At 49.1% G+C, this 16,244-nt stretch overlaps 2 protein-coding genes across 26 annotated transcripts in view; both read right to left on the bottom strand.

Moving 5' to 3' along the window:
* BTBD16 (BTB domain containing 16) overlaps positions 1-2,754 on the bottom strand; it is an 87,320-nt gene extending 84,566 nt beyond the window's left edge. For 4 of the 5 annotated variants that reach the window (XM_050802974.1, XM_050802978.1, XM_050802979.1 and 1 more), the window contains exon 1: positions 1,840-2,754. The gene's annotated coding sequence lies outside the window, so the exon portion shown is untranslated. The remainder of the gene's footprint in view (positions 1-1,839) is intronic. The other variant, XM_050802976.1, reaches the window with a different exon arrangement.
* A 4,774-nt stretch (positions 2,755-7,528) lies between these two features.
* TACC2 (transforming acidic coiled-coil containing protein 2) overlaps positions 7,529-16,244 on the bottom strand; it is a 258,151-nt gene continuing 249,435 nt past the window's right edge. For all 21 annotated transcript variants that reach the window (XM_050804563.1, XM_050804557.1, XM_050804568.1 and 18 more), the window contains 4 exons: positions 13,808-13,968; positions 13,453-13,559; positions 12,944-13,064; positions 7,529-8,079 (listed from right to left, as the gene is read on the bottom strand). In XM_050804563.1, coding sequence (XP_050660520.1) covers positions 8,014-8,079; positions 12,944-13,064; positions 13,453-13,559; positions 13,808-13,968 — 455 coding nt within the window. In that variant the 3' untranslated portion in view covers positions 7,529-8,013. The remainder of the gene's footprint in view (positions 8,080-12,943; positions 13,065-13,452; positions 13,560-13,807; positions 13,969-16,244) is intronic.

Genomic DNA, 16,244 nt, shown 5'->3' with positions numbered 1-16,244 from the left:
GGCAAGGTTTTGCTATGTTGCTCAGGCTGGGAAAAACTTCAGGCCGGGCACAGTGGTTCACGTCTGTAATCCCAGCACTTTAGGAGGCCAAGGCGGGCGGATCACCTGAGGTCAGGAGTTCGAGACCAGCCTGGCCAACATGACAAAACTCCGTCTCTATAAAAATACAAAAATTAGCTAGGCGTGGTGGCAGGTGCCTGTAATCCCAGCTACTTGGGAAGCTGAGGCAGGATAATTGCTTGAACCCAGGAGGAAGAGCTTGCAGTGAGCCAAGATCGTGCCACTGCACTCCAGCCTGGGTGACAAGAGTGAGACTCCAACTCAAAAAAAAACCATAAAACTTCATTAAATTTGAATGGCAATGATGTCTTGGATGTGATGCCAAAAGGACAGACAACAAAATCAAGAATACACAAATGACACTACATCAAACTTTAAAACTTTTGCACTGCAAAGGAAACAACCAACAGGGTAAAAAGATAATGCATAGTATGGCAGAAAACATTTACAAACCAATTTTTAATAAGGATATGTACTCCTGATTAGAAGTTAATATTCAGAATATATAAAGAACTCCTACAACTTAACAATAACAAAACAAATAACCTGATTTTAAACTCAGCAAATGACCTGGATAGACACTTCTCCAAAGAAATACAAATGGCCAAACAGCATGTGAAAAGATGCTCAATAACCTGAATCATCAGGAAAATACAAATCCAAATTACAATAAGCTATCACCACACACCTGTTAGGGTGGCCACTATCAAAACAAACCAACAGAGAATAAGTGTTGGTGAGGATGCTGAAAAACTGGAATCCTTGTGCACTCTTGGTGGGGATATAAAATAGTGCAGTTGCTATGGAAAACAGTATGGAGGTTCCTCAAAAAAATTAAAAATAGAACTAGCAGATGATCCAACAACCCTACTTCTGGGTATACATCCAAAAGTACTGAAACCAGGATCTTGAAGAGATATTTACATTCTCATGTTCATTGCAGCATTATTCGTAACAGCTAAGCAGTAGAAGCAACCCAAATGTCCACTGATGGATGAGTGGATATAGAAAACACAGTGTATACATACAATGGAATACTATTCAGCCTTTAAAAAGAAGGAAAGTCTGTCATATGCTTCAACATGGATGAACCTTGAGGACATTTTGTTAAGCAAAATAAAGTCAGTCCCAAAATGACAAATATTGCCTGATTCCACTTAACGTGAAGTATCTAGTGTAGTCAAACTGTTAGAAGCAGAAAGTAGAATGGTGGTTGGTGGTGGGGAGAGAAAAAGGGGGTTGTTCAATGCATAGAGAATTGTGGCTTTGTAAGATGATAAAGTTCTAGAGATCTGTTGCACGATAATGTGCACTTACGGTAAGGTACAGTGGCTCACGCCTATAATCCCACCACTTTGGGAGGCCAAGGTGGGAGGATTGCTTGAGGCCAGGAGTTTGAGACCAGCCCTGGCAACATAGTGAGACCCTGTCTCTACAAAAAATAAAAGATTTAGCTCAGCATTTTGGCACATACCTGTAGTCCCAGCTACTCAGGAAGCTGAAGTGGGAGGAGGTTGAAGTTGCAGGGAGCCCTGATGGTGCCACTGGACTCCAGAGTGGTAAAGCAAGACCCTTTCTCAAAAAAAAAAAAAAAAAAAAAAAAAAAAAATGCATGTAGTTAATCCTGTACTGTACACTTAAAAACAGTTAAGATGGTAAATTTTATGTTTAACCTTAATTAAAAAAAAAAAGACAATGTTAGAAGAAACAGTAATTTGAAATGTTGAAATCCACATTTCAAAAAAAAAAAAAAAAGAGGAAGAAACCTCAGTACCTTACCAGGGCCAAGGAGTAGATGAAAGGAGCAATTACCAGCGAGCCAGGCAGTTCTTGCTGTCCCCGTCGCCTCCCTCGCCTGTCCCATGCACAGCACTGATGGCTTCTCTCTCCCAGGTCAGCAGCCTGGAATGGGGAGGTGTCTACAGGGCGATGTTCCCTGGTGTGGCCCTTGGGCCCCTCAGATCTTACACCCAAGGGGCTGAGAAAAGGAATCCCCAAGATCCCCTGGTCCCGGCCCTGCCGTCCTCAGTGCCCACCCCCATCTTTCCTAGCTCCCTCTCCACTCATATCCACTCCCTGTCCTCACAAGGTAATCTTCGTATCACAACTAAGCTACCTTTAATTTGAGAGCCCCGAGGAAATGCTGAGCCAGGAAAAAAAAAGTTAGAAGCTCAAGATTTCAGCTGACTTAGCAAACCAAAGTTCCTAAGAATGCTGAGAATCTCAAAGCTGCTGGGGCACGGCAAGGAGGGGGAAGCCTCGAATGGCGTCAGGTGCCTGCCCTTGAGCTCCCACTCAGCAAAGCAAAATAATATAAACAGTTCTCAGCTGCCATCCTGAGGGTGAACACGTGCATGAGAGAAAATAAGTGCAGGGGAAAAAGCGACTCATCTGAGCCCATGTGGGTCCTGGGGCCAGACACACCTCACAATGGCCTTGAGGTTAAGTAGGAATCCTCACCGTGGGCCCAGAGACAGTGTGACCTATCCCGGTCACAGTTAGAAGGTGGCAGAACTGAGATGCTGCAGCCCAATCCTTCACCAGGGGCTGGTGCAGCCTCTGCGGTGAGCTTTCCTCTCCACCTTCCAGTCCGATCACCCATGGGGGAGTGGCGAAGAGAGCGCAGTCATCACCCCAGCCCTCTCTCGTGGGTGCCTCCCCCATCTCATATCCCTGCGCACCTTGACACAGCCCTTTAGGGTTTCAGAAGAGAAGCCAGTTGAATAGAAACACACACTGCTCAGGGCCCACTGCAAAGCGTGCTAACAAGATGGGTGAGCTGATGCACGCCACTTCCTGGAGCATCCCAGGAACGGAGCCGCAGCCTGGTGATGCTGGGGCAGCGAGGCAGCCAAGCATGGAGGTGGGCCTGAGGCCAAGCCTGGGATTCTGGGATTTAGTTTTCCATTCGTTTGTGTGGGCTATAATTGCACACAGTGCAAGCCTGATCCAACCTCCACATCTCCATCCACAAAGGCACCTACATGCAGCCCCTGGGTAGGAGGAGGACTGAGGCAAACCCCCTCTCCCGATGGAGGAATCTTTCTATAGCTTGGCCCCTGCCCCCAGGACATGAGGCAGGCCTGGCCAAACCCCTTGGGGCCAAGAGACCTGGCCTACTTCTCCGGAGTCCCAGGCCACAAAGGCCCTTACCACTTCTTTGCCAAGTCCCTATAATGTTCATTGCCATGATCATCTCCACCACTGATTAAGCTTTACCATGTACCCAGCAGCTGCGATCATCTTCTCTAACCTTCTTAGTAGTTGCACAGAATGGGCATTGTCAGACCCATGACATAGGTCTCCAGCTACAGGAATGATCCATTATATTCTGGGGCCACTCGCTTCTCAGCCTGAGTTACTCTTATCCAGAGAGACATAAGCTCTGTTAAGACACGATTCTGCAGGGGAATTGACTGCTTCCCTGAGTTGATCTGCTCTGGGCACTGTAATTTTGATGGCAGTCAGGCAGTGTCTGTTCAGTCGGACACTTACCTGTAACAGCAAATAGAAATGTTCTTTCACTGGAGGCTTTGTAGACAGCACAACAAATTAGTTGAGAACAAGTGTAATCACAGCATGGAGGGAAAACAATACACATTTTCTCATAGTTATACTATTTACTCCAACTACTGTTCTGGATGCCTCTTCCCTCCTCCTCACTAGGCTGGGCTGACAGGCAGAAAGAGCGCAGCCCAAGGGCTGGATCACACACCCCAAAATGTACAGACTACTGAGAGGGCAGGGAAAGGGCCATCTATCAGTACAACCTTAGAGGAAGGCTATTTGGCAACGAGCTTCCCAAACTTTAAAAATGTGCAAACCCTTTGAGAAAGAGAAAAGCAGCCCCTGGCATCCAGGGGCTGACCTGGCACTCATGGCTGGGCTGAGGCCGTAACCCATTTCACAACACATCAGCACCAGACAGGCCACTTGGACTGCAGTGAATTAAAAAACAAAAACCAGCCCACTCCGCAAATGTCTGCAGCCACACTGGACATCATCCAAACCACAAAAAGGACCAACTCTCTCTCAGTTCTGGCTAATATGCATGACTGTTGCTTCTCTACCGCTTGCAGCTTTCTCTTACTCTAGTCCTCTCTTCTTGTAGGTCAGATTTATCGAGGCACCCAGTCTTAGAATTGTCAGACCAAAGCCCAGCTTCCTGAAATCCTCCCTGGAGTGACTAACCCAAGTCCGAATCCTTTGCCTGCAGCCTTCCGAAGACCCTCCAACTGAGATGCTCAGGGCTTCCTCTGGCGTGTGCCTGGCTCACTTTTGTAACGAGCAATAAATCCAACTTGCTCAGCCACTGGTCCCAGTGGTCTCTGGCTGGAGTGCAGTGACATCTTTAACCCAGGTGATCCACTCTTAGGAATTTGACCTCAAGAATACTTACATTCACAAATATATGTAAGGACACTCATGTGGCATGCATAATGATACAAAAACATGGACGCAATATAAATGCTCATCAGTACGGTGGGGAGGGTTGGTTAAACACATTTTGGCACATGGAATGCTATGCAGCCTTCAAAATGATGAAGAGCTCTATTTATTGATATAAAAAGTTTACCATAACATGATGGTCACATTATAGTATTAGGTGAAAAAAAGTTTCCAAAACTGTATGCAGGATCACCACAGGTGGCTGCACAGGATGGTACTGGGTGGCACTTCTAAAAATACAAACAGGCCGGGCGCGGTGGCTCACGCCTGTAATCCCAGCACTTTGGGAGGCCAAGGCGGGCAGATCACGAGGTCAGGACATCGATACCATCCTGGCTAACACAGTGAAACCTCGTCTCTACTAAAAATACAAAAAAATTAGCTGGGCGTGGTGTTGGGCACCTGTAGTCCCAGCTACTCGGGAGGCTGAGACAGAAGAATGGCGTGAACCCGGGAGGCAGAGCTTGCAGTGAGCCGAGATTGCACCACTGCACTCCAGCCTGGGCGACAGAGCACGACTCCGTCTCAAATAAAAAAAAAAAATGCAAACAACAAAGAAGATATTTTATAGATGGACAAAAAGGCCATAAAATGTACAAACATTAACAGTTTCTTGGTTTGGGGGCTGTAAGGTTTTTTTCTTACCTGTTTTCTAATCTTTTTCACAATGGAAATGTTTTACTTAATGAGAAATAAGTTTCCAAAAGATATAAGCTGGGCATTTCTGAGAATGTAGTCGAGGTCAGAATCTGGAGTGAGGCTAGGGGTTTGGCCTAGAGAAGCGAGCACCTGGGTAAGGGGTCATGGCTGGGCCCTGGAACGTGCTGTGACCAGGAGGCTGGACCAAGCAAAGGATGCTGACAGTGGGAAAGAGGCAGTCCCCTGCCCTGGCTGGGGGTGCCTGGCAGGTGAGGGTCTCAGTGGCACCAGAGGCAGGCTCTGCTGGATGGATTGCGAAAGTGTAGCAGAAAGAAAACAAAGGACCTCAGAGCACAAAGGACACCATGCACCCCCCCACCCCCACAGCAGCCTGCCAGGCCAACAGCACGTGTGCGGCCCTCTCTCCTTGGAGCTGCCACAGCCGAACTTCATCCACCTTGTAAATCACAGAAAACACTCCCCACCCTGTCCCCAAAGAGCTGAGGCTGCCTAAGGCCTGTCCTGTTATGGGTGGGGGTTGTCCTACTGTGAGAGGAGTAGCCTGTAGCCACCGTGCCGAGGCAGAGAGACAGTCGAGCTCTGGGCCATCAGGGGCCTCTCATCTGCCTTCCAAGTTTACAGCCCACACCACACATCCCATTGACACACATGTAACCAAAAAGACATGTCTACATCCTAATCCCTCCTACCTGTGAATGCGACCTTATTTGGAAACAGGGTCTTTGCAGATGTAACTGAGGATCTTGAGATGAGATCATCTTTGATTGGGGATGGCCTAAATCCAATGCTGGTGTTCTTATAAGAAAGGAGGGAAATCTCAAACACAGCAAGAAGGTCACGTGAAGACAGAGGCGGAGATTGGGGTGCTGCAGCTACACACCAAGGGACACCAAGGAGAGCCAGCAGCCACCAGTTGCTGGAAGAGGAATGGGATAGATTCCCACAGAGCCTCCTGGGGGAACTAACCCCACTGACACTTTGATTTTGGGCTTCTGGCTTCCAGAACTGAGAGTAAATTTTGCTGTTTGAAGCTGCAGATGTTTGCAGTGATTTGTTAATGGCAGCCCTAGGAAATGACTGCACTTTTTTTTTTTATTATAAGTTCTAGGGTACATGTGCATAACGTGCAGGTTTGTTACACATGTATACATGTGCCACGTTGGTGTGCTGCACCCATTAACTCGTCATTTACATTAGGTATATCTCCTAATGCTATCCCTCCCCCCTTCCCAAAATAGGCCCTGATGTGTGATGTTCCCCTTCCTGTGTCCAAGTGATCTCATTGTTCAAGTCCCACCTATGAGTGAGAACATGTGGTGTTTGGTTTTCTGTTCTTGCGATAGTTTGCTGAGAATGGTTTCCAGCTGCATCCATGTCCCTACAAAGGACACAAACTCATCCTTTTTTATGGCTGCATAGTATTCCATGGTGCATATGTGCCACATTTTCTTAATCCAGTCTGTCGCTGATGGACATTTCAGTTGATTCCAAGTCTTTGCTATCGTGAATAGAGCTGCAATAAACATACGTGTGCATGTGTCTTTATAGCAGCATGATTTATAATCCTTTGGGTATACCCCCAGTAATGGGATGGCTGGGTCAAATGGTATTTCTAGTTCTAGATCCTTGAGGAATCGCCACACTGTTTTCCACAATGGTTGAACTAGTTTACAGTCCCACCAACAGTGTAAAAGTGTTCCTATTTCTCCACATCCTCTCCAGCACCTGTTGTTTCCTGACTTTTTAATGATTGCCATTCTAACTGGTTTGAGATGGTATCTCATTGTGGTTTTGATTTGCATTTCTCTGATGGCGAGATGATCACACCTTTCTACCCACTAACTCCCCTCATCCACCCAGCCTTCAACCTGGGAGCCCTGAGCAAGTCAGCAGCAATGAAGCGATCTAAGGCCAGGCCCACTGCTAGTTTAATCTCCAAAGTGGCCTAATTACCTGCTGCCCATTGGCAATTGCTCACCCTTTTCCCAATCCTTTCTTTAGATGGGAATGGGGGTTTCAGGATTGACCTTCACACACCAAAGGATTGAAGAGAAAGAGTGGCAGTCTATCAGTTCCTTGACTCAATAAAAGGAAACAGATTTGCTTCCTCAAGTCAAAGAGGTTTTGTAAAAACCAAATCTCAGCTAGTCCAATGCATTCTTAGTTATTTCAGTAGCAAGTCAGTATTTCTCATTAGTTTCATCCCACAAATGCAGCCACGATAAGAAAGGAAACGTTATTTAAGTCTATGGACAAAGAAATGAGCCCAGACAGAGAAGAACACGAAGCCAAATCTGATATTTGACAAAGGTGAGAAAAGACTCAACCCTTCCCAGAAAATAAATTCGAGACATATTTATTGCCAAGATCCAAAGAAAAAAATTTATTTACAATAGAGAATTTTCTTTGAAACATGCATTTCTTGTGTTTTAAAAAACAAATCAGCAAATGCAGATCAAGTTTACACTCCTTAAGGCAAGAGTCCCTACGCACGCTGTACATGTTCATATTAAATCCAAAAGCTGCTCACCCTGGGAACTTGTGTACAAAGGGCAAGGCCAAGGTCAGCAATGTGTCTTTTATTAGAGAATCAGACAATCTCCCTGATACAGGAACTCTGAGGTCAACTTGCTATGAATTATACTAGGAAAATGCAAACCAATAGCAAGAAGTTCTGATAGTCTCCTTAGTACTGCATACAATCAAATCAACTTTATTTAGAAAGGAAATACAGTAGTGCATACGAAAAAGTGAAGACAGAACCTGTCCGTAGAACTGGAGGAACAGCAGTGTGCCGACGCTCATATTGCACGCAACAGTAAGTCCAAAACATTCGGTTCAGAGTTAGCTCTTCCCCATTTTGGCAATCAGTTCATCACAAATCTTGGTGAGTTCTTCTATTTCTTTGTTCTGCAAGTGTAGACAAGAAAGAAGTTGCTGATGTTTGAAATCTGGCCAGTCAGAATGCTCATGGGGCTTTTTGGGGAGATGGGGGTCCACCAGGCCCCCTTGGTCCCACTGAAGTTATCTAAAGCAGTGAGACAAATGACTGGGAGCCAAATGATCCAAGTATACATCCTGGTTCTAGCTGTGTGGTCTTCCACAAGTTACACAACCTCTCTGAGCCTTGGTGTCTTTAACTCTAGAACGTAGGTGATAACAGGTTTCTTTCTGAGAAGTAAATGAGGTGATAAATGTACAGTTTCCTGGCAGTGACCAGCACAGAGTGAAGGACTAACTAGTCTGGTTCATTTCCCTTTATCTGCCTGTGAAGGAAGTGATCTGAGGGTGAGGAGGTCTGGGGTAAAGTCCTCCGTGGTTTGAGACACAGCCTAAGGAGGGTTACGCAGTTCTGTGTGAATGGGATCACTTGCATTGCTCACAGGCACGCCAAATAGGTGGTACTGGGGCTACAGGGTCAGCACGAGGGGTGGGGGCAGATGGCTTTACGGTGATTCTCCCACCACACCTTGCCTGTCTAATCAAGGGAACCAACCACAGATTTGTCTAGCACAGATGATCCTACACTGTCCATCTTCTCAGAAAGTGAGGGAATCCAGCGGGACGATCCCTCCATCACGGACAGTGTGGCTTTGCTTTCAGATAGGTTACATGCTGGCTCTGATGCTGATCAAGTTCAACAGCACAGGCCGGGCGCGGTGGCTCACACCTGTAATCCCAGCACTTCGCGAGGCCAAGGCGGGCAGATCATAAGGTCAGGAGATTGAGACCATCCTGGCTAACACGGGTCTTTAGAAACCCCATCTCTACTAAAAATACAAAAAATTAGCCAGGCATGGTGGTGGGCACCTGTAGTCCCAGCTACTCGGGAGGCTGAGGCAGGGGAATGGTGTGAATCCGGGAGGTGGAGCTTGCAGTGAGCCGAGATCATGCCACTGCACTCCAGCCTGGGTGACAGAGTGAGACTCCGTTTCAAAAATAAAAATAAAAAAATAAAGTTCAACAGCACAACCAATCTCCAATGGCCTTCTCCGGGGGGCTGAATCGCTCCAGCATACTGGGGATGTTTTGCAGCCCGCTTTTCCTTGAGATTCCCGTGGAAGGTGAGTCTTCACCAAAAGCCTGTCCCTGAGGCTGTGCAGAGCCCTTCCCTGAAAACCTCAGAACTCCTGAGATATGTTCCAGCCCAGACCCACATGCCCTCTGTTCCTAGAACTCCTGGCGTCACTCATCATTGTGTCAGTGCTGGGGAAACAGTGGCTCTCTTCAGTGGAGGGGAAGTCACAGTCCTTCCAGCGGCAGTCCCTGCTGTGGGAGAAGCCTGCCTCAAACATAACCCCGGCCCACCTCCTGGCTCGAATTTGCATCTGAGGTCAACAACTCAAGAGAGGCGCTGAAAGGCCAGCTGGACGATGGGGCTCTGAATGGGGTACAGCATTGACCACTAATCTTAAAATTACTATTATTGGCCGGGCATGGTGGCTCACGCCTGCAATCCCAGCACTTTGGGAGGCCAAGGCAGGTGGATTACCTGAGGTCAGGAGTTCAAGACCAGCCTGGCCAACATGGTGAAACCCTGTCACTACTAAAAATACAAAAAATTAGCTGAGTGTAGTGGCACACACCTGTAATCCCAGCTACTAAGGAAGCTGAGGCAGGAGAATTGCTTGAACCTGGGAGGTGGAGGTTGCAGTGAGCCGAGATCGTGCCACTGCACTCCAGCCTAGGTAACAGAGACAGACTTCATCTCAAAAGAAAAAAAAAAAATACTATCATTGCCACTATGGCCCCTGCTGGGGCTGCTATCGGTGATTCTCCATCTCCTTGGAGTGCTCACCACGTGCTGATCACCATGCTAAACACACCCCAGGGACTCTGGCCGCCTCTGCTTCCCTCAACAGTGCCTTCAAGGAAGCCAGTATTATCCTCATTTTTCAGTGAGGAAATGGAGGCTCAGAGAAGTTAGGGTTGTGTATAAGGTCACACAGCCAGTCAGATGTGGCACGCCTGTAACACAAATTCAGGTTGACCCAGCTCCTATATGGCTTTGCCATTATAATTGTTAAACATCATGTACAGTGACTGATGGCTGAGAGGCTTCGGCAGACCCATTAGAAAGTGATTTCTGGAGGTTTTCCAGGCTCCCTCTTGGCATCATCAGCCACCACTAAGCAAACTGCCCCAGCATAAAGCTCAACTCATGGAGCAAAAGCCTTTACAAAGCGCTGATTGGGTGAAATGCCCAGCGCCTCCATGCAAGAACTGCCTGGGTGGATCATGTTTCTGAATCTCTTTTAAGACGGGACTGTCCCCTAGATATCACTTAGGTCTTTCAGGGAAGAACCTGTGTAATTCGTTCATTCCTCTCAAAGTTTAGTTTAAGATAATGCAATTTAAACACAGGAAACGGGGGAACCATCTCAAACACACACATTGCTACATTTCTCACCAAGAGACATTTTATGTTCAACTGCTGCAATAGCCACAATGACTGTGAAGTACGGTTTTTATTTCTTTATTTTGGAGACGGGGTCTTGCGCTGTTGCCCAGGCTGCAATGCAGTTGGCTACTTACAGGCACAATCACGGCGCGCTGCAGCCTCGAACTTCTGGGCTCCAGCAGTCCTCCCACCCCAGCCTCCCAAGTAGCTGGGACCACAGGCGCATGCCAACACGCCCAGCTTCTAATATGATCTTCATTTTAATGAAACATTCCATTTTTCAAGTCACCAAATATGCCACACATGGATTATCAACATACAATGAATAAAAAATGCACACTCAACACTAAAACCATAATGATGCTCAATAAATACTGGGTGGGTTCTCACTCATAGGTGGGAATTGAACAATGAGATCACTTGGACACAGGAAGGGGAACATCACACACCGGGTCCTATTGTGGGGAGGGGGGAGGGGGGAGGGGGGAGGGATAGCATTAGGAGATATACCTAATGTAAATGACAAGTTAATGGGTGCAGCACACCAACATGGCACATGGATACATATGTAACAAACCGGCATGTTGTGCACATGTACCCTAGAACTTAAAGTATAATAAAAAATATATAAATAAATAAATAAATAAAGGGTAAGTGAGCAAAAACTTGCACTTGACAGTTGTGACCACACATCTCGTTCTGACTATACTGCTAAGAGCAATCATCAGAGCCTACAAAACAGAGGTAGCTGAATATATGCATATTCCAGACTATTTTTTAAATGCAATTTTGATATTAAACTGTCTAGTAGCCATCTGTCTTTTTCATCCTAAGAAGAAAGGTAAAGAATTAAATTAATGTCATACCTATAATCCCAACACTTTGGGAGGCCGAGACAGGAGGACTGCTTGAGCCCAGAAGTTTAAGACCAGCCTGGGCAACAAAGTGAGACCCTGTCTCTACAAAAACAAAAATAAAAAAAATTAGGCTGGTAGGGGGCACTGTGGTCTCAGCTACTCAGGAGGTTGAGGCGGGAGGATCACTTGAGCCCAGGTGGTGGAGGGTGCAGTGAGCCATGACGGCACCACTGCACTCCAGCCTGGGCAACAGAAAAAGACCCTGCCTCAAAAAAAAAAAAAAAAAAAAAAAAAAAGGAAAAGAATGATCTGTAACATGGTAACCAGGAACATCCTGTAGGGCACAGAGCCTAGTGGAGACTGGGTGAGTATCAGATTTGGACCTCAGGGAAATCCATCTGCCCAATGATACAGGCTTCAAATTTTCATGGCTAGAGGGAACCGAGACACTGAGGTAGGGTGCAAGGCTTGCCCAGGGCCATGACAGATGGTGCAGTGGGGCCAGGAACCCTGTTTCTTGCTCCCCAGGGCTCTTTCCCCAACGTCACTAAGGTAGAGGGAGGGCTGGCACCTGCCCAGAGCAGAGATCACCACTGCTTGGCCCAAATGCCCCTCGAGACCACCACCAACCACAGTGGGCAAAGGAGGACAGTCAATCCCCTGGGGCTGGCTGGGTGCTCCTGGGGTAGTAGAGGCCACTCGGGAGGCACATGGATTCCTGATGCCAACAAAGGATGCCCCATCACTGCCTATCAAGGCCCAAAATGCACAAGTAGTGCTGCCAACCCCGGCTGCTGGGCTCGTGGATGATCATGCAGGGGGACCCCAAGGCTCAGGAAATTGACTAGAAGGAGGCTGCACATCTGGAAATCCTCTTCTTGAGAAACACATCCAAGGAGGGAGGCTGGCCCTCACCCACACACGCAGACTCAACAGCCCAATGCTCAGAGGGCCCTGCTGGGCTGAGGGAACTTCTTATCTGGACACCCAGGGAGACAGTGCTCACAGTGGACGACGGGTGCCAGATCCAAAAGCAGGAAACCTGGGCACAAGCTGAGTGTCCTCGGGAAGATCACCCCTGTCCCTAGAGGCCCCCTGGGCGCCCTTCCAGCCCTGACACTGCCCTTGTTCTGCATCAGCTGGCCGTCGCTGCCAGGGCCTGGTGGGCACCCCATTCACTCACCAGTAAACATGCTGGATCCAGCGGTTCAAGGGCTACGCCTAACACACTGTAGGCGCTTAATAAATATCCAACAAATGAATGAATGTTGGAAAGGAATGAAAATGGCAGTAAACACACATGGAGGCTGCAATTCCAGGAATGGTGGAGAGGAAGCTGGTCTCAGGGCTGGCATGAAATTGGAACTTCTAGAAGGAGCCAAGGGTGTGCGCATGAAGCATGAACTCGTCTTCAGGAGCAGCAGTGGCCAGGGATGCCCAGCCTGTCTATCTGGACTGGCCAGCAGCACAGAAAGCAGCAGCCCGGCCCACCTGGAGGCCACACCCCTCCCGTTACCTTCTGCTCCAGCGTCCTTTCCAGGGCATCCACTCGCAGCTGCTCCTTCCGCAGGCTGGCCTGGTGGGCGGCTTGCTCCTGCTGGGCCTTGCCTCGAACCTGAGCAATCTCAGCATTGGCCCTGCGGAGACAGGGAGCTCAGAATTATCATTCTTTTTTGTGGATCACTGGAGACACCTCCTGCTTCCCAGCTCCAGGCAGGGAGAGTGGCCTGGTCTGGCTCCAGCTCCCACCAACTGGAGCTGGAGCACAGGAGCCCATGAGAACACCAAACCCAATTCCATTGCTATGAGGCCAAGGTGCCGGGGCACCCTGGACATTGCAACATGCATCCTCCACTGATTAAATGATGCTAACCGTGTGTGCCTTCTCACGAGTCTTACTGAAACACACACTTGGATGACTCCCCCTTTCCAAGCTAATGTCACAGGTGCTGCCAGAGGTCCCAGCCTGCCTGGGTAAGGGCTGCTGGGAGGCCCCTGGGAGCCACCCCCAGTGGCTAATGTTACCTGTCCAGTTTCTCCTCTGCATGCACCTTCAGGGCCTGGTACCTCTGCTCCTCCTTCTTCACTCGGGACAGGTACTCCTGTGCACACCTCTTCAGCACCTCTTCATTCTGACACGGCAGGGCAGAGGACAGGCATCAAGCCCACGAGAACAAATGCCCGGGAGTGGTGGGAACCTCCATGAACTCTCGGATGCGAGTGTAACCCCAGGCAGCCAAGGCTGCCTCCCCAGCCTGCATGGACCCCCTCCTTGCAGGTGGCTCAAGACCGACTTCCGGAACCCCACCCCCACCCAGTGCTCCCCGCAATCTCTCCCAACCAGATCCTCCTCCTCCATCGTCCCCAAACTCAGCCCCACCTTGCGGAAGCCTTCCAGGACCTCCTTCATCTTCTCATATCTCCTGAAGAGGTCGGCCAGAGACTTCTCCACGGAGTTCAGGTCAGCCAGGGCTTGCTCCTTCTCCAGAACCAGCTGCTGCACCGTCTGGTGGGAGACTGACTTCTCTCTCTGTTCGTCCTCTGGCAGGAGAGACCAGGAACCAAATGATGGAGCCCAGAAAGTCGAAACTGGGTCTCTGGGGCCAGCCAAGGCCTCAGATGCAACTCAGCCTCACCGGCAGGGACACCTCAAACCCCAGCTTTTCCTTGGGACGAACCCACACCCCAGAGCCCTCCCAGACTGTCTCTAACAGAACAAAACCCAGCGCCCCGGCTTCCCAGACCCGGGCCTGTGCAGCCTCGCGTGAGGAAGAAATGAGCCATCACTATTCCTTAACCTGACCAGCGCAGCCCCTACACAGGTCTATATTGGTGTCCCTGGTGATTCCATGTGGTTGCTGACAGCAAGCAGACAGATCCATGAAGTAAAAAAGAAGACATCGCTAGTGAACTTTGTGTTAGGACGATTAAAGGGTGTGAGGTCTGGGCTGTGAGGGGTGGGCTCTCCTACGTATCAGGACAGAGAGGAGGTCTTTGGAGATCCTTAACACATCTGGAAACCCAGAGCCCAAAAAACCATCTCCTCTGAAATTCCATTCACACAGGCACAGATAGCGTCTGCAATACAGCAAGTGTCATAACTCCAAGAAACATGGAGCTATTTCCATCAAGGTTAGTTTCTCAGTGATGTACAATGTAACTCAATGTCAGCCCAGTTCCGAGTGGCTGATCCTGGTGAGAGGCACCATTGTCCTCTGCCCCACCTCTCTGGCCCGTGGCCATCCCAAGCTAATCATCTGCACCAAATATCTAGAAAATATGTATTTTTAGATTTGGGGCACATACGCAGGTTGTACATGGCCATACTGTGTGACTGACGCTGGGGTATGGGCTTCTAATGAGCCTGTCACCCAGGTACTGAGCATAGTACCTGAAAGGCAGTTTTTCAACCCTTGTCCCCCTTCCTCCCGCCCCCACTGTGAACTCCCCAGTGTCTTCTGTTCCCATCTTCGTGTGTGTACCCAGTGGGTAGCTCCCTCTTATAAACGAGAATGCACCGTGTTTGGTGCACTATTTCTGCATTAATTCCCTGAGAACAATGGCCTTCAGCTGTGTCCACGCTGGTACAAAGGACATGGCTTTGCTCTTTTTTATGGCTGCTTAAAAATTCATTTCTACACTTACGGGAAAGGCCTTCTCTGACTACTCTACACAAAACACCCATCTGTCCTCTGTGTGGATCCATCCCTGGCCCAGGCGTGTGAGGAACCATTTGCTCTCTTGGTGACAGCAGAGGGGGTAAGGGAGAAGCGCCCACTCAGAGCTCCCGGGGAAGGAGCTTAGCAGACCCGTCTTTCTGCCAGGCCCTGGTCACCGGGGAGGGGGCTGCCCGCCACCTGGAATGACTCCGAGGGCTGGCTGCTGCAGACACATCACATCTGGAAATCACAGAACAGCGGCCGCCAGCGCTGACTGGACCCTTCCCTGCGGCGGGCGCCCTGCTGACTGCTCTAGGTGTTGACTGTCCCTAAGCCAGCACTCAGCAGCCAGACCGAGCTTCCTAATGTGCACACCAGACCACCTCACTCCTGCTCAGAGTCCCCCGGTGACCTCCCTCTTCAATGGAAATAACATGCTCTGCCCTGTATCCTTCCTGGCCCCTCCGCTCCAGCCATGAAGGCCTCCAACGCCCCGGGCTTCCAGGCTTCCCCAACATTTTGCTCAGGGCTCTGATCCCGTGTCACCTCCCCAGAGGTGCTGGAAATGGCTCCTCTTCCTCTAGAGTCCTTTATTTTCCTCTTTGCAGCAGCAGCCACCCCTTATATCGGACGTGTGCACGCATGCGTGCACGTGTGTGCATGTGTGCCTGTGCTAATGTATCGGCGGCTCATCTCCCCGATGAATGCACGCTCTGTGAGGGCAGGCACCAGAGTCTGTTTTGTCCACTTGCTCTGCCCCAGGGCCTAGGACAGTGCCGGGCATAGAGGATGTTTTGATACATGTCCATGCCACGAGTGAACGACTTAGAGCATCACAACCACCCGGGCAGCTTTTCTTACCCTCATTTTACAGAAGGTGAAACAGAGGGTTTGAGAAGCTAAGTCACTGTTCACTGAGAAAATGACAGAGCCCGAACCCAAGCCTGAAGCTGTGATCATAACCACGTCTCTCCACGGGCCCCTTGTAATGACAGACCTTGTAGGATGCAGCTCCCTTAGTAGCAGGGAGATTTTGTGTGAGTTCTTTTCCCTTAGGTTCCGGACAGATCTGCATCTTGCCACACCCCAGAACTAGGCGCACTGTTACCGTGTACTGCGGTCATTTCCTCAGTTTCAGCTCCAGTCCTGACATAAGCT

Source organism: Macaca thibetana, chromosome 9 (genome assembly GCF_024542745.1).
Source record: "Macaca thibetana thibetana isolate TM-01 chromosome 9, ASM2454274v1, whole genome shotgun sequence".
NCBI classification, from domain to species: Eukaryota; Metazoa; Chordata; class Mammalia; order Primates; family Cercopithecidae; genus Macaca; species Macaca thibetana.
This window is presented reverse-complemented; position numbering and strand designations above follow the sequence as displayed.